The 24048-nt window shown below is 31.1% G+C and overlaps 2 protein-coding genes across 2 annotated transcripts; one reads left to right on the plus strand and one right to left on the minus strand.

Moving 5' to 3' along the window:
- Window positions 1–564: 564 nt before the first annotated feature.
- Window positions 565–11445, minus strand: LOC134725358 (uncharacterized). Its single transcript, XM_063589108.1, has 3 exons — window positions 11296–11445; window positions 5110–5596; window positions 565–4135 (listed from the first exon to the last, which is right to left on the minus strand). Exons 2-3 carry the CDS (start codon window positions 5588–5590, stop codon window positions 3504–3506), a joined length of 1113 nt encoding a protein of 370 aa, XP_063445178.1. The 5' UTR covers window positions 5591–5596; window positions 11296–11445; the 3' UTR covers window positions 565–3503.
- On the plus strand, window positions 11434–24048 carry LOC134725357 (phosphatidylinositol N-acetylglucosaminyltransferase subunit Q-like). The gene is made up of 10 exons (XM_063589107.1): window positions 11434–11531; window positions 14445–15045; window positions 15606–15722; window positions 16273–16393; window positions 20303–20429; window positions 20846–21002; window positions 21494–21686; window positions 22211–22325; window positions 23047–23111; window positions 23893–24048. Exons 2-10 carry the CDS (start codon window positions 14462–14464, stop codon window positions 24046–24048), a joined length of 1635 nt encoding a protein of 544 aa, XP_063445177.1. The 5' UTR covers window positions 11434–11531; window positions 14445–14461.

The following is a 24048-nucleotide window of genomic DNA, read 5'->3' on the forward strand; positions in this document are numbered from 1 at the left end:
TTGGTTGGTTGACCGGGTCACGCCACACATTTTTTAAACTAGATACCCCAATGATGATTGTGGCCAAGTTTGGTTCAATTTGGCCCAGTAGTTTCAGAGGAGAAGATTTTTGTAAAAGTTAACAACGACGACGGACGACGACGGACGACGACGGACGCCGGACGCAAAGTGATGGGAAAAGCTCACTTGGCCCTTCGGGCCAGGTGAGCTAAAAATCAGCAATTACGGTAGTCTATTTGCAAAGGGATACAACTCTAGAATGGTAAATGTGACGCCATCAAAATTCAAATTTGATCTATTTTTTGAAGCAATAAGCATTTTGTATTATAATTTTCATAACATTTGGTAGAGGCAGACAAAAGTTAGAGAACAGAAACCAATTTTGAGACATAATTAGGTACACACTGACTAACAAGCTAAAATCCTAATGCCCAATGGCTACAGCGTGGGCATAAAATTGTTTTAATTAAGTAGTATGATGTTCAGCATTTTTTTTATAGATACAAGTGCCTGTGATTGCACCACTTAAATAAAGGAATAAAATGAATAAAAAATAAATCCCTCTTTTATTTGTTTTAACCAATCAAATATAGCGTAAAAAATGTTATAAAACATAATAATTTATCACAAAACAGGATAACAAACACATTAAATAAAACATCTCTTCAACATTATAAATAACAATGCTTATTCAAGAAGAAAATAACATAAGAACACTTAACCCACTTAAAATTCTGAAATGGCATACTCATTATTCATCAATTACAAGCATTTAGTTTTAACATGGCATTAGCAACTCAGTAATAATATAATCAACATCTCAGAAAAAGTCCAAGATGTGAGTCTTCAAGGGAATAAATGTTTTGGCTGCTTATGTTATTTGAATGGCATGTATTATTGCAATAAAATTGAAAACTTGTAAGAACTATGGAAAGCAACCGAATCAGAAATTTAAAGATGCACATCTGTAAAGAGGTTTATTTGTTAACTTTTAAAAGTTCACTTCAACAATAATCTTTTCCTGACACTACCGAGCCAATTATTTTTATAAAGTGTTGTTGAAATTGGTACACACATTGCTATTCAACAGTTGTTTTAAAAATACACAAATTAACTATTCTGTATTTCAAATATTCACATTGGTATAAGTGAAGATGGTTTATTTTTTGTCTACCAAAAATAAATTTCATATTCATAAACTTTCACCATCAACACATTAAGACAAATAATTTAACATAAATTTAAACAAAACTGTACAAAACAGTGTAAAAATTATTGCATCAATGTCTCATATGAATGATTGTTGGTTGCTTAACGTCCAGTGGCATGTCTCATATGAATAGTATCTTGTAAAGTTTAGATTTTTTTCAGCTTCAGGTATTCCATTAAAAGCTAAAAAAAAACTATATATGAATGAAAAGATTGTGAGGTACAAATGTAGGATTAAACTGGACCCTTATTGAGGGAGGATATGACCTTTATCGGGACTACAGGATGGGGTGTTTTTAAGCTCAGGATTTCAGGATTGACCCTTTCGGGATCCGGGAAGTCTTTTTTTTTCGAATTTCGTGACCTCAGGATTTCGTGTTTTCAAGACTGGGATTTCGTGCTTTTAAGCTCAGGATTTCGGGATCAGGACCCCTCCTACCCTCCCTCCTTATTGTGTTCATATATTGCTACTCACAGCCGAAATCCCACAGTCAGCTTTCAGTCTAAATGATGATGAGACCAATGCATCATTCTATGTATCATATTGACAGGAACTCAAACAAGAAATTTTTCACATTACTATTCCCTCTGAATTCTCAAGGAAAAGAAAGATATCTGTTCATTTTTTCAAGATTATGATTACACACTCACGAGGCATCAGAGTAGCCTCCATCAGTTTTCAATAATTTAACCAAATTTTATCACATTACCATGATTAATTATGGATCTTTTGAATACAATAGTAATTTGTCTCCACTATATAAATGATTTGAATTTTCAAAAGATTATAAAAAAAATATCAGTAAATATTTGATAAATCAACATATAAAAATAAAATTTTGTAATTCTCTTTCTAACGATCAAAACTTTCACTCAGATTCTTTTTTTTACATCTTCGGAAATTACAATAAAATGTCATATTTTGAATTATGTGCTGCATAGACCTGGCAATAGTATATATACTGAATACATAAAATGTGTCCCAAAAGAAAAAAATATGTATAATAAAAATATAATATGCATAGTATTGTAGTACATCCATTTTAGAACACATTTGTATCATGTCTTAAAATGTGCAAGTTTCTTTATATATTATAGTTGTCAGTATACATTATTGGTCAATTTCGTAGCGAATCAAATTTGCTAGACTCGTCCAATAAACCCTAAGGCAATGATGGCTCTAATTCTTTCCTTCAGTGAATAGGTCGAGTTGAAATGTACAATGAAGTTATTGATAATCAAACAAAATGAAAGTAAAAGTATAATAAGTTATTCCTTATAATCCAACTGAACAAAGTACAGGTACAATGAACTTATTGAGATACAAATAAAATAAATAAAAATAGTATAGCATAAATAAATCAAACAAATAGTAGATGTTTAAATCCCTAACACAAAACAATGAGGAGATTCAATATAATGGATTCAATATTATGGATTCAATATTATGGATTCAATATTATGGATTCAATATCATGGATTCAATATTATAATTATATCACAAAAAATGTAGATCTTCACTAAAGAGGGGGGAAAGGATATTTATCAGGACTCCGGAATCGGGTGTTTTTAAGCTTGGGATTTCGGGATTGACCCTTTCAGGATCAAGGAATTCTTTTTTCCAATTCGTGACCTTTGGATTTCATGTTTTTAAGCCCAGGATTCATTAAAACTATGAATTTTGTAGGGCCTTCACAATTTGCAAATCTTATATGATAATTGGAAAAAAATATGAAGACCTATTTTTAGACACAGAATTTGAAAACTTACTTAACAGATCAAAAGGATTTTCTAAACAGTATTGGTTAAGCTGTTTCAGTGGTGGTCAATTACTGGCCATGGATGGACAATTGATGCAGGTGATTGCTCCCAGTGTGGGCCTTTTGGGCCTGGTGAGTTAAATAACCATGATTGATTGATTGGTGATTGCTTTATGTTGCATCAGCAAAAAATGCTATATCACAGTATAGCTAAAGACAGAATTTGCAAGTCTACTTGTATATGAAAACTATAAACTAATATTTTGCTTCATACTTACTGTGGATTCATTTATTTTTGTGGGTATCAATTGTCGTGGATAAAGGAAAACTTGCATTTTTGTTGGTATTTAATTTCGTGGTTTAGAAAATCTATGCATACAAAGCCCTTAGAAAATGTGTGATTTGTTGAAGATTTGATTTCTTGGTTCATCTGTAACCACGAAAACAATGAAAATTGATATCCAACAAATAAAAATGAATCCACAGTATATAAATAGTTATTTCATGATCTTATATATTAATTAAGGTTTGAATTTACACTTTTTCTTGACTATCAGTCTGTTCTGGTATAGGTTTTAATTTACTGGTACTTGCAGAAGTTTTTAGTGATCCATTGGCATACTTTTTAAAATCTTCTGCTGTAGATATACTTATAACTTTCTTTAAACTTTCTTCAGATCTGTGTTTTGATTTTCCTTCTGAGAATTTTGAAAATATATAATATAAGCCACCACTCAGGTTCATACCAATGCCAACATATGTGGCCATGTTGTGGCTGATGCCACCAAATGTAAACAAACCAAACAATGTCTGTAACATTGCCTTGATGCCACCAACAACACTCGTTGTCAGAGCTGATGTCATGCTAGTACATAGAAATAATGAATAGTTTAACAAACATCCCATAGAGACTGCTGCAAAGAAAACGAACAAAAATAGTGGATTTCCCAATCTTTCATAATGTACTGCTTCCACGATTTCGTTATTTATTATTGAGTATAACAGGAGGAATGGTAGAGTATTAAAACTGTTTAGTTGTAGCGTTTCCACTGTAGTTATGTCTTTTGCTATATACCTCTGGACAAGGAGAAGATATAATGACTGGGTCAGATTACTTAGACCTCCACACGTATAAGCTGCTAAATTGAATTGTAAATCACCATATCCTGAAAAATGAAAATCAAATTAATACTCATATTCATAATTGTTATAATATTGACCTAAGGGTGTAAGAATATTAAAGTATCACTTTTGGTTAACAGATATCCTCATCTACATGTGTGATAACACTTGTACATGTACATGTTACAAACCATTAATTTCAAAGTAAAGTTCTATTAAAATCAATGTATTAAAACTCATGCTGATGGGTATGATGACCAGAAGATAAATTTTTAAAACAAGTTATCCAGATGATTTTGGCAAAATTTAACAGCCATTTGTGTTTCTTTGGACATTGCTTTTAAGAAATACAAATGAATAAAGAGTAATGGTTGAACAGAGAGTTCCAGATAGTTGTTGTTTCAATGTGGAGATTTGATAAGTAGTATAATAATGACCTGACATTTTCTTTGCATCCTCTAACAACCCGACCAAAGAGCAGATAACATCCGAAGCATGCTTAACATATATCTGAATCATAAAAAGTCTAAAGTAAACAATTTACAAGGCATGGGCTCTTTAATATACAGTATATAAATATTTTGTATGTATTTTAGTCTAGAGGTCATCTAACTATCAAGTTGACCTAAAAAGACTGCCAAAAATTATATAAGTGATACATGTATAAACATAAAGATATAAATAGATAGCAAACTTATGGAATTAGATTTTTCTAGGTCTGTTTAATTTCATATTATAGGTTAAAAATATGTTTATCATTGTTTTATCTGTAAACATGTAAGAAAGAGTTTTTGAGGATCAAATCAGTCAATCAAATGATTTACCTTTGTTTCATTTTCAACATGTTCAATGTTTTCATTCTTTTCCTTTTAAAAACTGAACACCCACAATTCATTCTAGACTAGGGCACTGAGGTGATAAATCTTTTTTGTACATTTACTGGATAACATGTGATTTACAGTGATTAAGCTAAAGTCACATATAACATGTATAATAATAAAATATAATAATAATTTACCTGCTACAATACATCCAGAAGTCAGACATATAACACTGGCAATAGTTTTCTTCGATGGAAATCCCTGTTTGAGTATTACAACTGACAAGAACATGGTAACCAGAGGAACACATCTCTTAAGTACACCATACATCGCTACATTCATATGACTCAAAGCAGTTAAACCAAGTACAGAATTCAGTGCATAGAACAACGCTGGTAATGCAAATGATTTTCCTCGACTAAGTGTGTATTTTGGCAGTTGAATGAGTTGTAAACAGCTCAATAATTCTAATATAAAAATGGTAAATACCATCTGCACCACCATGATGAAAACAGGATAGTCGAACTTGAAACTTGTCATCAAAGCTTTGTTGATAAATGCCATGGAAACTGAACAAGTGCCGTAGAAAACTGCAGAACCAACTGCTTTGATAGAATCACGGGCTTCATCCATACTGAGGGTGCGATGGAGTACATTTTTCTCCTGATTTTCACTCATTTATACCTGTAAAATATATGAGTATATGAGTTGATGAGTTGATGTTTATATATATATATATATACATTTTTTTGTATATCATGAAAAATCTAAAAAAATGTTCACCTTTCAAAACTGGTCTACACAAAGACCTCTTGATGAGACATTTATGAGTTCCCTACATAAATGATGGGACCATATGTACAACAAAACAATTTTGTAGTCAGATCTAGAAGTTATTAACAGATCTAAATTTAATATTGTACACATCTTGGTGTTTTATTGCTCACATATCTATGAAATATCAAATTTTATGAAAAATATATGTTGTTATATTGGAGATTTTACGATCTAATCTAAAAAAGAAGACTGTTTCCCATTGATTTTATGTCTTCTAAATACCTTGGTACATGTGTTTACCAATAAATGTAACCTATTTTGAAAGAATTCGTCCATCTTGGTTGGTTGACCGGGTCACGCCACATATTTTTTAAACTAGATACCCCAAAGATGATTGTGGTCAAGTTTGGATTAATTTGGCCTGGTAGTTTCAGAGGAGAAGATTTTTGTGAAAGATTACTAAGATTAACGAAAAATGGTAAAAAATTGACTATAAAGGACAATAACTCCTAAAGAGGTCAACTGACCATTTTGGTCATGTTGACTTATTTGAAGATCTTACTTTGCTGAACATTATTGCTGTTCAAAGTTTATCTCTATCTATAATTATATTCAAGATAATAACCAAAAACAGCAAAATTTCCCTAAAATTACGAATTCAGGGGCAGCAACCCAACAACGGGTCGTCCAATTCATCTGAAAATTTCAGGGCAAATAGATCCATCAGGTTCGCTCTAAAAGGTTTGGTTTATCAGTTACAAGCCAAAAAATGCATTTTACCCTTATGTTCTATTTTTAGCCATGGTGGCCATCTTGGTTGGTTTGACGGGTCACGCCACACATTTTTTAAACTAGATACCCCAATGATGATTGTGGCCAAGTTTGGTTCAATTTGGCCTGGTAGTTTCAGTGGAGAAGATTTTTGTAAAAATTAACTAAGATTAACGAAAAATGGTTAAAAATTGACTATAAATGGCAATAACTCCTAAAGGAGTCAACTGACCATTTTGGTTGCGTTGACTTATTTGTAGATCTTACTTTGCTGAACATTATTGCTGTTTACAGTTTATCTCTATCTACAATAATATTCAAGATAATAAGCGAAAACGGACAAAATTTCCCTAAAATTACCAATTCAGGGGCAGCAACCCAACAACAGGTTGTCCTATTCATCTGAAAATTTCCAGGCAGATAGATCTTGACCTGATTAACAATTTAACCCCATGTCAGATTGCTTTAAATGCTTTGGTTTTTGAGTTATAAGCCAAAAACTGCATTTTACCCCTATGTTCTATTTTTAGCCATGGCGGCCATCTTGGTTGGTTTGAACGGTCACGCCACATATTTTTTAAACTAGATACCCCAATGATGATGTGTCTAAGTTTGATTAAATTTGGCCCAGTAGTTTTTGAGGAGAAGATTTTTGTAAAAGTTAACGACGACGCCGGACGCCGGACGCCAAGTGATGAGAAAAGCTCACTTGGCCCTTCGGGCCAGGTGAGCTTAAAATGTAAAACAATTCAATTTGGAAACTTTCAGCCTGATTTAAGTACATATCAATAAACAATAACAAATATGATATGTAGAAACAAACAACAACCACTGAATTACAATACTGGATCCTGACTTGGGACAGGCACATAAAAAATGGGGCCAGTTTTTCCGTATTTCAATTTTAAATGGACTTAGATTTACTGCCAGGAAACAACACTTTCACTCTGTAAAAAAAAATAATAATTTTCTTATACTACTTTTAGTTTGTACCAAACTTAAACAGAAGCTTGTTTATGATCAAAAGCTAGTATTAAGAAAGAAATTTTGTTAATATTTTGTACCTGTGTATCTGTATTTTACTTTTAAATGGACTTAGTTTTTCTTCCAGTTTACATTACATACAGTCTGCAGTCAAAGTTTTTAAACATTTATTAGATTCAGCTTCTTACGATCAAAAGATATAGTATCAAGAGGAAAATTTTTATTGATTTTTTTCCTCATTTTTGTTGAGCCTGTGATTTTCAGCAAAAGTAGGCGAGACACTGGGTTCTGCAGAACCCTTACAATTTTTTTGTTATATAGGCACTAAAATAGACAGAATTGTTATACATTTGTTTTTTAATCTCTACTAGAACACACCCGTGATATTGCAGGTCAGTGACTAAATCTTTCTGTTTGAACCCGTCGAACTGGAACTGTGATTAGTATTTGTTTTGCTATCTTAGAAAGTCTTACTGATTTATAAAATACTACAATAGGTAACAATTTGACAATGGTTGATAGAATTTAGTAGTGTCAACCCTGTGATTATGACCTGTATAAATAGCATAGTCCTAAATACACCGTTTTGTGGTGCGCCTGTCAGATGCCGAACGTACAGATAAGGTAATAGGTAACAGGTTAATATACTATTGGTATCGGTATCTGACTCGACACGGAACTTCTTAATTATTGGCAATATTAATTACTTGGAAAACAAAAGGGTCTGGAGTGATGTAATTTTTAATCTACATCTTTGTACTATGTTAGTTATATATAAAGTTGAATTCTTTGACTTGTCGTTTTTACTTTTACGTGATGATGGCTGACAAATTGGACCTCGTAATTTTAGTATTATAGATTTGCCAAAAAATCCTGGGATCCCTGCAAGCTTGTGTATTGCGCATGAATAGATTACGAAAGAAGTTTCGGAAACATGGTTTATTGAAGTGTAAACTTGAGAAAAATTCTAATTGACCAATCCAATTCAAGTATTTATAGATATGCAAATCATAAAAGGATTATTCATTTATACTATGAGACTAGTCTCAATTATACTGCATACCAGAGTTGGGGTAATTGTAATCGTTAATCAGCTGTAATTGATTACAATTTTTCAAGTAATCATTGTAATCATTAATCAGCCAAAAATCTGATTACATGTTATTTAATTTAATCAATTACTTTTCAAAATACCCTGTATTCCTGATTACTTTATGATTACATTCTGATTACAATGAAAAAAATCTTACACTGTGTTTATGGTCAATAAAGGAAACTTTTTGTTATTCTTATTCAATTTATATTGAACATGTTTAATAAGTTTGGTTTACTTTTTTTTTATAAAACATGACAATTGGTTTGTATACTTCAGTAAAAATAAACTGTTACAATCTTGAAAAGTCATCAATAGCCAAAGAAGAGACATATAATACAATTATATATTTCTGGCCTTAGTCAAAGATATTGTACATATATTCACAATTTAAAGATGTACATATATATATATATTTGATAATAACTGTTATATTCAAGTAATACTTTTCTTTAACCCTTAATTATAATCTTTTGTTAATGTTGTGATTTTTGTCATCTTTGAATTGACAGGTAGGAAACCAATTAAGGTTTGTTTTTATTGCAATTACCAACTAAGTATAGCTGTAGGACAATATATATATGGTAAAAGATAAATCAGACAAGTGATTATTTATTCAATTAGTACAAAATTGTATGTATTTGGACTGGACATGTAAAATGCAATGATTTTTAGCACTTGTAATTTGTTTACAATTTGATTAAACTGGTACAATTTCATCCATATTTTAACTCCCATAAACTGCACCTTGAAACAAATATAAATTAAAGTCTAGAATATGTCAGAAGACAAACAGCAAATTCTTTTTATAAAGCTATATTCTATTGAAGTCAAAATAATTCAGATTAATGATGATAAAGTGCAATGGGTCGTAACCAGTGACACAATGTTCATGTATGTATGAAGTGAACTTTTGAGGTTTATTAAATAGATGAAGTTTGAAGTTATCATTTTATTATAAAGCAAACACAATACTTTCTAAAAAATGCTATAGTTTATATTAAACATTTATTCATTGAATTCACATCATGCAAAAAGTTTTTTTTTTAATTCATTGTAATCAGATGTAATCATGATTACTTTGCCAATGTAATCATTAATTTAATCAGACACTCTCAGAAATGATGTAATCATTAATTTAATTTAATCGTACAAATGACAAAGTAATTGTAATTTAATCAATTACATTGAAAGTAATCGGACCCATCTCTGCTGCATACGTTTGTGATTGACTGAATACAATTATTTCGTTAACAAATATCGATAAACATGATAAAGATAAATACATTGTATTCAAGTATTCTACTCTGCAAATCAAAGGGCAAATCATAAATTGATTTCGGCAATATAAATATTGTCAATTTTTCAACAAATTTTAACATATTTTGTTCAAATTGACAAGACAATTAGAAAAAATAAAAATCAGGGCGAATAGACCCTGGGTGAACAGGTATCAGGGCGAGCAGGTACTAGTGCGAATGTGAATCAGGGCAAATGGACCCCGGTTCTTATAGGGGGCTCATTACAGGATCTAGTACAAATAATTATAACGTCTGGCAAGGCTATTTTAATTTTTCTGGACATTGTTGGAAGGCGTCCCAGAAAAAAAAAATAAAACAGCCTTGCAAGACTTCATAATTATTTGGACTATACAGTATCCTGTCCTGTAGTTCCTGTGGATACAACCACAGGAGTTTGAAATGTGATGCAACGGAAAAATTCATGGGATAACTGACGGAATGACTGACGGATTGACGGACAGATGTAAAACAGTATCGTTAGTTTTTTTACCCCAATTTTTTTAGAAGCCCAGGATTAAAAGTATTGGTTGACACCAACTGTTCTCCACAACATAATTTAATTCTATAAATAACAATGTAACGTGACGGTACCCAAATTGCACCTATTTTGACAGTTTCTCCACCTACGTTTTTTTATGATCAAGGAGAAAATGTTCATACTGTGTTTATTTTGTAGTCCTATCCTTCTTTATTGTATAGGTACACCCATTTGATTTTTGATCCATATTGAGTCATTACAAAATGGGTTTGAATCAACCTCCAAACTACCCATGATTCTGTAACGAGGAGTACCCAAATTGCATCTATGCTTAAATTCACATCGTCAAAAGTCTTATAACCGAGCTTTTGTTTAATTTCTTCAAATATTTTGAACAATTGGATATTAGTCCATGCTTACTCTCCATATTTTATGAAATGGATACTCATAATATATTGCATTTGCTAATTTTAAAAAGATGACGTTTTGATGACGTCGCATGGTGACGTTTTTCGTACATTTTGCATTTTCAGTAAACAGTCCATCTGTTGATAAAAAGTTGTGAACGTCTATATCTAAATATGTTTACCTATGTTGAAAGACGTGCATAGTATCAAATCATAAAATTTACAATTGTTTAGTCTCTAGAAAATTTTGTAAGATTTCCGATATCTATCTTTTCTTAATAGGTGCAATTTGGGTACTCGGTGCAATTTTACCCTTACATTACATATTTTTTAATCACTTGTTGTTTTCTTTCATGTAAATATCACCAAGTATTCTACTTAAGTTAAAGATAAATTTTTGTTCATATATTTTAATCATATACTCCGCGCATGCAACAGTTCTTAATCTTCATTAATAATGAAGCTGTAACTGTATATCAGAAGAAGAAGAAGAAGAAGACAGGGCGAACCGGAACAAGGGGCGAACCTAGAACTTTGTTCAAACGGACCCGGATTCAAAAAAATGCATTTACCAGAAAAATGTGACAGTTTCTACGGAGAAATAGTCTGTTTTATCGCCTTAGACTAGTTAGAAGAAATGTGTAGGTGGTCTTCTTGGCAGGTGAGACTCGGGTGCAGATTGCGAATATTTTTTCGGCGTGACAACTGACAACTTCCTGTTAGATCTACCTGTGATCCCAATCGAGTCGACGTTTTAGAGTTTTTCTAATAAACAAGTCGGATACCGTTCGGAACTAACTGAACAGCAGTAAGTGTGTATTCATATCAAAAATTACTTAACATGTTTAAACTGTCAAAGGTTTTATGCACAACATTATTAAACGTTGCAAGTCAATCATTATGAGACTTGTCAATATCCACTTTTCCAATAGATGACAAGTTTCTTGGTCAAATTCCAATATATGCCAACTTCTATTTTTCAGGGGGAGAGTCTCCTCAGTTGGGTGCAGAATAAGCATTAAATCAAGGGGGTACTGATCCCGGATTCCATTTACTGTTTTGTCAGATTCGCGTATTCCGTTTACACTGTGTATGCAGAGACGTATATATGTCTCTGGTGTATGTAAGCAGTTCTCATTTTTTTGTAATTTCCTGTGTCCTGCTGGACTTCATTTCCCTTTTTTTTTGTGATGCTTACAAAATAATGGCAATCTTGCATCACGCTTAAACCACATCAAGTATACACACATTAATGCTGTGTGCTCATATTTCATTAGTTAACTTCAATTTTTCATTTAGTACTTTGTAAACGCGCATTTACTATATTTACGTTAACACAAAGTTGAAATTTCTAATGTCTTTCCCAGTAAATGTGGGTTAACTAAATAGAATAGAATAGAAAAGAATATTTTTATTTACCAAATTAGGGCCCCAGGAGGGCATATGATACAGACAATATTATTATAAACAATAACATATATGCAATACACACACAGTAAAAGATATGTAACAAGTGTTATAAAAATAATAAAATAAAATAATATACCACAGAAAATACACTCAACAAAATAGTAGCAATGTATTATTATTCAATGAATACTATGTTGAAAATGACTCAAGTGCACCCGGTAAGTGTATCTTCTCTTTGAAAAGACAAACATGAGGCATTAGTAGTTTTTTCGGAATAATGTCAATATAGAAAAAATAAAAAAAAATAAATAAATATAAAACAAACTTTGTGTACATTTGTACAAATATAGAAGACATGCCTTTCTTCATATTAAATCAAAAGTAAACACGAAAGTAAACACCTATTTACTCTTCAGAACATTAGAAGATACACTGTTTTTCGATTCCACATGGAGGTAAACGCCTTTTTAGCTCACCTGGCCCAAAGGGCCAAGTGAGCTTTTCTCATCACTTGGCGTCCGTCGTCTGTGGTTGTCCGTCGTCTGTCGTCGTCCGTCGTCTGTAAACTTGTAGAAAAATCTTCTCCTCTGAAACTACTGGGCCAAATTTAACCAAACTTGACCACGATCATCATTGGGGTATCTAGTTTTAAAATTGTGTCCGGTGACCCGTCATACCAACCAAGATGGCCGCCACGGCTAAAAATAGAACATAGGGGTAAAATGCAGTTTTTGGCTTATAACTCAAAAACCAAAGCATTTAGAGCAAATCTGAAATGTGGTAAAAAATTTCATGAGGTCAAGATCTATCTGCCCTGAAATTTTCAGATGAATCGGACAACCTGTTGTTGGGTTGCTGCCCCTGAATAGGTAATTTTAAGGAAATTTTGCTGTTTTTGGTTAATATCTTGAATACTATTATAGATAGAGATAACCTGTTAACAGCAATAATGTTCAGCAAAGTAAGATTTACAAATATGTCAACATGACCGAAATGGTCAGTTGACCCCTTTAGGAGTTATTGCCCTTTATAGTAAATTTTTAACCATTTTTCGTAAATCTTAGTAATCTTTTACAAAAATCTTCTCCTCTCAAACTACTGGGCCAAATTTAACCATACTTAGCCACAATCATCATTGGGGTATCTTGTTTAAAAATTGTGTCCGGTGACTTGGTCAACTATTCAAGATGGCCGCCACAGCTTAAAATAGAACATAGGGGTAAAATGCAGTTTTTGGCTTATAAATAAAAAACCAAAGCATCAAGAGCAAATCTGAAAAGGGTAAAATTATTATAATCAGGTCAAAATCTATCTGCCCCTGAAAATTTCAGATGAATCGAAACAAACCGTTGTTGGGTTGCTGCCCCTGAATTGGTAATTTTATAGAAATTTTGCTGTTTTTGGTTATTATCTTGAATGATATTATAGATAGAGATAAACAGTAAACAGCAATAATGTTTAGCAAAGTAAGATTTACAAATAAGTCAACACGACCAATTTGGCCAGTTGACCCCTTTAGGAGTTACTGCCCTTTATAGTCAATTTTCACCATCATCAAAACACAATTTTGTTATGAATGTATCTGTGTCCATTGTTTAATATGCACATAGACCAAGGTGAGCGACATAGGCTCTTGAGAGCCTCTAGTCTAATTGCTTATGCAATTAATATATTAATTTGAAAGTACCACAACAAACACATAAAGATTATACTGTTTACAATTCTTTACAGTTGCACATTGCAAAGTGCACAATCAAAGCAGTAAAGTCAATGATGTCATTGTTGTCCAATGAAAAATTTGTATGAACAAGTATGGGAAATATGTTAATTAACTATTGACCAGGGTAATGGTCTTTAAAAATATTGACAGGCTAATAGTTTGTGGAATGAAATAGCACAGTTATTTTATTCTTTTTTAAACAGAAAAACATATTAAGGTATAATCAAATACAGTAGCATACATACATAGAAAATAATGTAATACACTGACACTGTAGAGTGTAGATTACATAATCGTACACCAACAAAAGTATAATATGATAGCATACATATGTACTCCAACAATAATATAATGCAATAGCATACATGTATATCAGCAATGATATAATAAAGTATAGTAGCATACATGTACATACACTAGCATTACTATTATATGATACAATCATGACAATACTGAATAGCTTATATGTACATGAATAAACACCAACAAAAATATAAAAGCATTCATGCACCAGCATAATTAAACATTATTTTTTTACCCCAAAAAATGTTAAACTTATGATTATACTAACTGTCATGATTTCTTTTACAGTAGGGGCACATACAAAAATGGAATTCAAAGAAGGTTTTTCAATTAATCAAGACGACAACCTTTGGACTGTATTTATTCCATATCAGTTTCTTAGTCTTCCAAGCTGTCAGTTGTATGGCAAAGTTCACAGAAATTGTCACAGAATATATGTGTTATCTGTAGGAATGTTAGAAAAAGATACAGATTTATATACACAAATTGTTGGAGAATGGTCATGTGACATTTCACAACAAATCAGACATTCAAACAAAATGTCCGGTGAAAATGAAAATATATGGATATCTGTTTACAAGCTTCAAACAGGACAACTGGATTGTAAACTGTTATCTGGAAAGAGTAGAACATGTGTAGAATGTATACTATTTAATCCCCAAAATATTTTAGAGTCTTACTTTTTACAATCTTCAGATATGATTCAGGATAAAAACAACATGATTCAGCCACTTGTTATATATTCTACTGTTATTTGTGATAACGAGAACCAACAACATTCAGCTTCAAGTCAGATTATTAATTATCTGAACAGCATCAACTTGTCAAACATCTTTCTACAAGTTTTAACAGTTTTGTATTCTATCCTTACAGTATTAATTGATAATAGGTATAAATTATACTTATAGAACATTTCATTACACTTTCTATATATTAAACATTACAGTTATCCAACATAAAATGGCTTATTTACTTATTATATGTTTAACTGCACAACTATTTCACTAGTAATTGGCTATCATAAAAAAATGAGCCTATCGAAAAAGGGGAGATAAATCTAGAAATAAGCCAAGAAATAAAATAGTTCAAGAAAACAATTTGAAATACAGATTTAAGATGACAAGTAAAAGTATTAGTTCCAACCCAATAAAGATTGATTGTGTTTGTTTTTACAGCTAATTTTCTAATGCTTGTAGAGTAAAACTTTGGTTGGCTTGCTTGCTTTGTTTTTATATTGTATAATCATTAGGATAACACCCAATTAAATTCAAATATTATATATACAGGTTAAACTATTCATATATATATTGTTCAAAGATGTCAATCTTATTTACAAAGCTTGTATAAACAATTATACAAACAAAGCAAGTAAGCCAACCAAAGTTTTGCTTTACATGCATTAGGAAATTAGCTGTAACTGATGCTTTAATTTTGGTTCTACTTTTTCAGATTTACAAGGACAGGATTATTAAAAAGTATCACAGAAATTCCATCTTTTTGTCAGCATTTAATTTTAAAGAAAAAAAAACTATATTCTGCAAAAACATCGAAGAACAAACTATTTGAGTAAGTTAATTTGTAATACATTTATTATATTATAATAATTGCTAAATACTGTGAATTAATTAATATTCATGGAATACAAAATTTAATGGATTTAGTGGTTCCAAGTGAATCACAAATTAAAAACTTCAATGAAATACAAATTTTCTTTAAACTGTTATACAGACTTTGTCAAAACCACAAAATCAAATATCCTGGTAAGTTCTTTGTTCCACTAAATTTGGAACCCACAAAAATAAATGAATCCATAGTACTACATTGTTTAAATACGCAAAAGATAAAGAAGATACATTGTCATGATTGTATAGTATGATTGCCAATGAGACAACTCTTCATCCAAGTCAAAAACATGTTTCTTATTTAGTAAATGTTTAATTTGCTTTTTGAAATATCACATTTATTGCAAAAAAGTGAACTTGGTTAGTTTTACTAGAATTAGGGATATGAAAATTAACAGAATTCATAATTCTAAATATTATACATTTTTTTTGTACTTTGTTCATCAAACTATTAAGTACATCATTGACATTTGATCTACTTTTTTCTTCATCAGAACCCAAAATGTAGTAAGCCAGACAGTATTAGATGTGTTATTAGGCATCTTAGTTATGACATTTCTCACCCAGAATGGTTGGATAGACAGCATTACCACTCACTTTTTTTTATGGACAGAGGTTTGTTATGAATATTTTTTACTCATCTGGGACAATTTTGCCACTTGAATTATTCCCATAATTTTGGTTTCATTATTGTCCATTGTTATTAAAAAAGTTCTTCTCTGAAACAATTGAAGCTGTGCATGTCAAGATTGTAATTTAAATGGCCTACATATTCTTTAGTTTTCAAGATATATTTTAATTACTGTGAATTCCTATGTAGATCATTGAGGGGGGATAGAAGGGGTCCTGATCCCGAAATCCAAGGATTGAAAACAGGAAATCCTGAGGTCCCGAATTTACATAAAGTAAATCCTGACATCCCGAAATCTGAAAAAAAGAATTCCCAGATCCCAAAAGGGTCAATCCCCTAATCCGCAGCTTAAAATCACCCAATCCCAGAGTCCCGATAAAGGTCCTATACCCCCTCATCATTGCATCATAAATTTTATTTGTTTGTCTCGTTTGATGCAGATTTACCTGGTCTTGCTATTGCCAACTTATAAAATGATGTTCATGAAATTCTACAAATGAATTAAAGTGGCATGAAATGGCATATATAATAAATAAGCAACAACAAAAATTGTCCCTTGAAATAAAATATGTTAGTATCTACTTTTAGTTTGTTGAAGGGCAAGGTCAATTTTAAGATTGAAAGATAATTCTAAGAAGAGAGTGGTAAAGGGTTATTTTTGTGCCATGAAAAAGGATCATTATTCACAGTGTTTCATGAAATCAGTTAAAAGATCGACGTGTAGGAATTGTTTGATTGTTCGTTTATCGTGAAATGGCAATTTTATTTTGCGTACTTCCATGCAGATACCCCCCTTTACATCCCTCTAGGAATATATACATTTTATATCTTTCCTTATTAAACAGTTTCTATCTATCATCAAAAAGTTCTGTATTTAATGTTTTATTTTATTTAAGAAATAATTGATGCAAGCTATACTTTATTGTAGTTTTAACATGGGTAGGCATTATATTCGTGATTACTTTTGCCCAAATCATAGTGAGGGCTAAATTAACACTAATATAATGCCTACCCATGTTAAAACTATAATAATGTATAGCTTGTATCAATTATTTAGATTCTGATTAGTACAATCAATGTAATTTCTATGTCCAATGTGTATAGGTGTAAAGGGTTTGTGTAGGCTCTTCCATGAAACTCCCTTTTTTGTTTGTAAACAAGCAAATTACTGGCATTGTGATTTTTCAGAGGGAGGAGTTTGAACAGCCAGCATGAACGGATGTCGTATCTAGGTCAAATATGTCCTTTCCAATTGCAACACATTTCAGTCATGACATATATGAATTAGTAACAAAATGTGCATCATTTAAGAGTTTGGAAGTGAATGAAATAAGTTAATGAAATATGGACCATAATCTGCTATTGGGCTCGTTTCCTATAACTATAGAAAAGTTATAAAATTGTGAATTACTGTAAGAAAAGTTGTAACTACATCTAAAGATGCCATTATTTTTATCAACATACAAGTGTATGCTACTCTTCCCTAGAAAAAAATTGAAATTAACAAATTTCAAAGATTATACAACCGTATTTTTGTGTCGTTTCTCGCGTTACTTTTCGCTTCCTAAGTGCATAACGTTGATTGATTTATAGATAATCGTCACCCGCAAGTTCGTAACTTTTGCTTTTAAATAACAAAAAAACATCAACCAATAAGAATAGTGAGAAGAAAATACCAAGAACTATTAGTATTTCTGAAGCAGGTGTAAGAACACTGTCGTTACTTTGGTTTCCCATTTTGTAACGCAAATTTTAGATGGTATAATCTGCTTTGTTGTAAAAGAATTCTTTGCAACAATATGCAAATATGAACTCTCGCGAGATGTTCAAACAGTTAAATCAGAGATGATTTACATTCTTGTTTTGTTCTTCGTAATAATTAAGTTAGAAAATGACGTTATCGTTATGCGTTACATTTCACACGAAACAGAAGTCAAGTTATTTATTAAAATTGTTTTCGTCATTGAGTTCTAATCTTTTCTGGTCATACGTGAAACATGTAACTAACATGTGATCACACCCTTACAGCCAGATATACAAAAAACTAGGTCTAAACATTGCTTTTGTTTCCTACGGGATGTTAGCAAACATAATCTATTGACTTGTTTCGTCTTGTTTAAAAAAGGAAAATGCAATTTTCAAAGAGATTGCGCCGGGGGTCTATTATTTTTCCTATGTGCATAATGTTACATACGATCTTGTGTGAAAATAAATGCCCAATGACTTGACAAAATCGATTTCAGATTTGACCGACATTTTAACACACTTCATTTCCCAATAACTATGTAAAGGGTCCTTGGAAAATTCAATCGAAATTACGTCTCTTATCATGGTGCCGATGTTCGTTGGATTGATTTTGCTTCAGCAGTAAATATTACTTGATATTTTAGGTGAATAAAGATAATTTAATAAAAAATACATGTTAACCCTTTCCTCCATTTTGACGCCACCCCATTTACTCCATGATGACGCCTTTTGACGCCTGTGTAGTACCTCAGTTGAAACGCTTTGACTACAAAATGTCTGCATTGGACTTGGAAAAATTGTATCCAATATGAAAAGGATATTCATGAGAATATCTGACTTCAATTTTATTTATGAAATACTTGTTTTCACAATGCATTTATACTTTAAACCTGATGATTTAATTTTAATTGGAAAAATCCTATGCGAATCTAGTATGTAAAAAAAATAAATCCATGGAGGAAAGGGTTAATATACCGTTACACTTGGAATGTACAAAGTTGGTATCTTTGTCACAATTTTTAATTATTTTTTTTTATTCATGTTCTGCAAACACTTCAGAAACGCAATAAACTTGTCAAAGGAAAAGTAATCTTTTACCATGCATGACTTGAAAGGAAGTACTTTATTGATTTTAGCCCACTAAAAGTAGGTTAAAATGTGGAAACCATGTAGATGGTGTACAGGTCACAAATATCACATGGTGCCTATTTTAAAGATTCTAATTCCAAGTTAAAAGTTTTTTTCTTTACTGGATTTAAAGAATTTTACATTGCCAATGATTTGGAATAAATTGTATATAACTGGAATTTCAAAACCAAATATAAATACATTTTTTTGGCTAAAACATCAAGACAACGATTATGGTATCCTGTATCAATGAAGAAAATATGGAAATTCCTGAATAAATTGTACTAATTGTTTTCAAAACAAGCACATATTTAGGAGTTTTATAATACTGTTACATTTAAGATGGATTTTAAGAAAAAGTATACTGTTCAGATTATTTTAAGCAGATTTTGCAATAAAATAAAACTAAAAAATTGCTTTCCGTTTCTTATGGTTTCCTGTCGCATTTAAAAAAAACTTTAATTTAACATTGAAAATAGGTTTTAAATATTAACATGAAGCAAGTAACACTAGTAATGGTGTTCATTTATGTCTTTTGAAATATATTGTTCAAAATAAAGAAAATAAAGATTGGTTCCTGTTAAGTTTCCTGTCACGTAAACGGTGAATCAAAATGTATTAATTTTTTCTCGAAAACCTCAATTGTTCCATTAATACTATTCTAACACCAACACAACCCACAGAATAAAAGTTAAAGTTTTAGAACTTATAAAAAAGGATACAAAAAGAAACCAAAGGCTGAATATCAAATGATGGTCCATATATTAAATGCATGCCTGGGGGGCAATTTGATAAAATTCATTATTCTGCAGTAGTCAATATTTGCATGTGCAAACAAATTTTATTGGATTTAGAGCATGGGTTCATTCACAAAGCAAAATAAACATGTCATATTAGAATCTCTAGCTATATTTACTTCACATACAGTGCTTGGCATCCTTTACATCTGTTTACATTTGTATTGCTTGTATTAGTCAAAACATGTCCCTTGACATTAGAAAGTTTGATTTATTTGATAGAAAGTAGCCAGTGAGTTAGACATACTGTTGAACTGGTTGATGGGAGCACCTGCTGGTCTCAAACTAAATAAACCTTTAACAGAATTCCTTGGTCATTTCTTTATGTACCACATCTACTTATGGAAAGGTTTGCTATAATAATTGTATAGTTATTTTATTCATTGAAACACCATGTTTCTGTGGCTTAGATATACATTTTTATCATCCTGTGTGCTTGTTTTTTATAAGTTTTGCATTTGTACAAATGAAAAGGGGTTGATGAACATCTACAAGACAGTAACACAATAACCCAAAAAAAAAAAAAAGTTTGATACAAGAAACAGACATTTTTCTTCCACAAACAATAATTTTGGTTTATTATTTATCAATATTTCTTATGGGTTTGTATTACCAGTGTTTTTTTGTGCTATTTAAACTGAATTTTCAAGGGCAAAGTCAGTAGTTATATATACTATGATAATTTAACACAAATGTAACCAAAATATATCATTTTCAAATAACCAAGGGGCAATTACAAATTATCTTTAATGTTTTTGTTCACAGGATATCTACATTTATTGAAGCCGCCAGTATTCAATACTTTATTGTGGTGCTCTTCCTGTGTTGGTGTACTTGGTCTGTCTGCACAAATTTGTCTTTTAAAGGACATTATCTCCACAACTACTTTACACATTTACTGCTATTATGTGTATGCTGCTAGGTAAGCTGTAAGTCATTACAGAAGAACCTATTTAACCAGATAGAGTTGTGGCACATCTAGAGTCTAACTATTTTAACAAAGACAAGAATAGGGTCTATACCACATTACAAACTAGGTTTTACAAAATTACATATAGGAACTTTTCTATGGATTATACAAATTACATGTGTGAACTTTTCTCTAGATTGTACAAATATCATTTTTGAACGTTATCTAGATTATTAAAATAACATGTGTGAACTTTTCTGTAGATTATACAAATTACATATGTGACCTTTCTCTACATTGTACAAATATCAAAAGTGCACTTTTCTCTTGATCCTACAAATATCAGTTTTGAACCTTATCTCGATTATATACCAAATAACATGCATGAACTTTTTCTTTCGCTTAAACAAATATCATTTGTCAACTTTACTCTAGATTATACAATGTACATGTATGTGAACTTTTTTAGATCATACAAATAACAAATATGAATTTTTCTTTAGGTTATACAGATTACAAGTGTATGTGTTATCTGCCCTTTGGAGGTTATTTAGAGGGAAGAAATGGAATGTATTACGTAGACGAGTAGACTCAGCATCATTTGATGTAGATCAGCTGTTTGTAGGAACATTGTTATTTACAATTTTCCTTTTTCTATTGCCAACAACAGCACTGTATTATACAGTTTTCACCTTGGTAAGTTTTGTGCATGCACATCCATTGACCAGCCAGTTGAATTTACAGTCAGAAATTAAAGTTCCAGAATTATAAAAAATGATTATCAAATTTTAATTGAACAAGAAATGCTGCCTAGCTACAAAAACAAACAAGGCAATTTACAACTCAAGTGTCAGTATAAGAGTTAAATAACAACTAAACATAAAAAAATACTAGTACATAATTATAATTTTGCCAGCATGTCTAATTGCATGTATAAAAAATAAATGAGCAGTATAAATACAATACAACTGAAATATACAACAATTTATTAGTAATAAGCAGTCTTAGTGTAATAAGTGATATGAGATTCTGTCTGACATTTTCTATATTTTCCATCCCTCTAAATGTATAATCAAATCTGCTATCTTGTTGTAAGATAGAGAACACAGATTAAAAATCCTATTATTTATTATTTTTAGTTAAGAATGGTGGTTTTACTGTTTCAAGGTTTCCTGTCAACAGTTGTTTTCGTCTATTATAATATTATTTATTATTTTTAGTTGAGGATGGTGGTTTTACTGTTTCAAGGTTTCCTGTCCACAGTTGTTTACGTTATCAACCATGTACCTATGTATTCTATTCTACTATGGGTCATTGGTTCTAATAAAGTTTCAGGTAAGTAAAACTATTATATGTTAAATGAATGTGATAACAGGATTATAGGTCACCTGGCCAAGATTAATGTGAATTCCTCACATCACTGCAGGGTCATCATTAAGTATGGAGTCTTATTTAGATCTACATTAATCGAGTTATCTTAATAATTTACAAAATCTTTATTAAAAGTCCTAATAACATATTTCCATGAAAACTTTTATAGTTACACTCCATGCAAAAGTTTGAAAAACTATTGGGAGCTTGAAGAGCAAAAATTACTTTATTTGGATACCAAAATCCTTCAAGAATACCTTGCCTATTACAATTCCAGAAAATTAAACTGAGCTTTAATGTTTCATGCTGTTTTGAAATTCAGGGTACACATCACATGTTTCTTTTATATGCATATTCATGTGCAATTTAAGCACAACATTTGGAAAGCTATAAACAGAGAAGTAATTGAGACAAGAAAGAGCATCATAAACAATAACATTTTAAGGAGGTATTGTATCGCTCAATTAGTAATGTATCTTTAACAAAGTATGGCTAAAAGAGGTACTACTTATACCATTTCTATAATTGTATCAATAAACCAATTTTTGAGACGTTTTGGCCATTTCTTATAAATTATTTTATTATGATGGAATTAAGAAAGATTTTAGTCACAGCATCAGATTGGATATTTATTATGATTTGCCTATGTCTTTCAAGTTTAATGAATGATTTTGTTGTTTTTCAGGAGAAATATCTTTGGAAGTTGTACCTTCAGATAAAAAGACAGACTGCCAAGTATTTTCACTACAGGTCAGTAATGTAGAAATATAGATTCCACAACTGCAAAAAGTCTATTCTGATATATCTCAACTCGAGGCAGTTAAATCTTATTATTTAAAGTCAAGGCTTGCTGAGCTTTTCGAATACTTAAAATTTAACTGTTGAGAGTGGAGAAATATCATAATGCACAAGTTTTTTATGAGTTTGACTGTCCCTCTGGTATCTTTCGTCCCTCTTTTACAGTGGTGGAATCTGTTTCTCTTATTATTTTGATCCAACTTTTGAAAGATTTGAGGAAAGTTGTGTACTTTTGATGTGACGTCATCAGGCATGGTCACCTTTTTTAATGACGTCACAATATAAAATTCAAAAGAAAACAAGAAAATTTATCATCACAATTAGATTTCAACCAATCATTTGCAGAGAACAGGGTTTTCACTAGTGAGGAGAAATTTTTTTCTCAAACCGGGTAGGAAATGTGAAAATAGCACAAAAAATAGAGAAACAGCCTTCATTAATGGCATGGTTTTCTGAATAGTAGATATGCTTGTCTAGTACCAGTGATCATCAGGAATTCATTGATTTTTTTCAAATCTTGTTTTAAAGTTTTGAAATATATTCTTGTAAGATATAAAGGTTTTCCAAGAGTTATGTTTAGTAACATAGAATATTACTATAGATAACAAAAAGGATTTCAACTTAATATGAACAGTAAGTTACATCTTTTTTATTTGAACTGTGGATATTTGTGTCCTTTAATATAATAAAACATCTAATGAATTATATTGAAACTGCATGTTGTTTGTTGTAGGTTCACAAAGTTCCTCTTGGAAGGATAATGAAAATGTCATCATCCAATCAAATTGATTCAATGTCACAACCATTGTTGTCATGGAAACACTTCCTGCTGAATCTAATGAAAGGGCATCTTGTGTATCCATGGATAGATCTTCATAAACCATTATAA

This window comes from Mytilus trossulus, chromosome 7 (assembly GCF_036588685.1).
Source record: "Mytilus trossulus isolate FHL-02 chromosome 7, PNRI_Mtr1.1.1.hap1, whole genome shotgun sequence".
NCBI classification, from domain to species: Eukaryota; Metazoa; Mollusca; class Bivalvia; order Mytilida; family Mytilidae; genus Mytilus; species Mytilus trossulus.

Coding starts and splice junctions, on each gene's coding strand:
- LOC134725357 (XM_063589107.1), top strand. CDS start 14,462: ATGGAATTCAAAGAAGGTTTTTCAATTAATCAAGACGACAACCTTTGG. Junction 16,394..20,302: donor ACTTTTTTTTATGGACAGAG/GTTTGTTATGAA, acceptor TTTATTTGATAG/AAAGTAGCCAGTGAGTTAGA. Junction 21,003..21,493: donor TATTATGTGTATGCTGCTAG/GTAAGCTGTAAG, acceptor ATTTTTCTTTAG/GTTATACAGATTACAAGTGT.
- LOC134725358 (XM_063589108.1), bottom strand. CDS start 5,590: ATGAGTGAAAATCAGGAGAAAAATGTACTCCATCGCACCCTCAGTATG. Junction 4,136..5,109: donor TTCTGGATGTATTGTAGCAG/GTAAATTATTAT, acceptor TTCATTTTTCAG/GATATGGTGATTTACAATTC.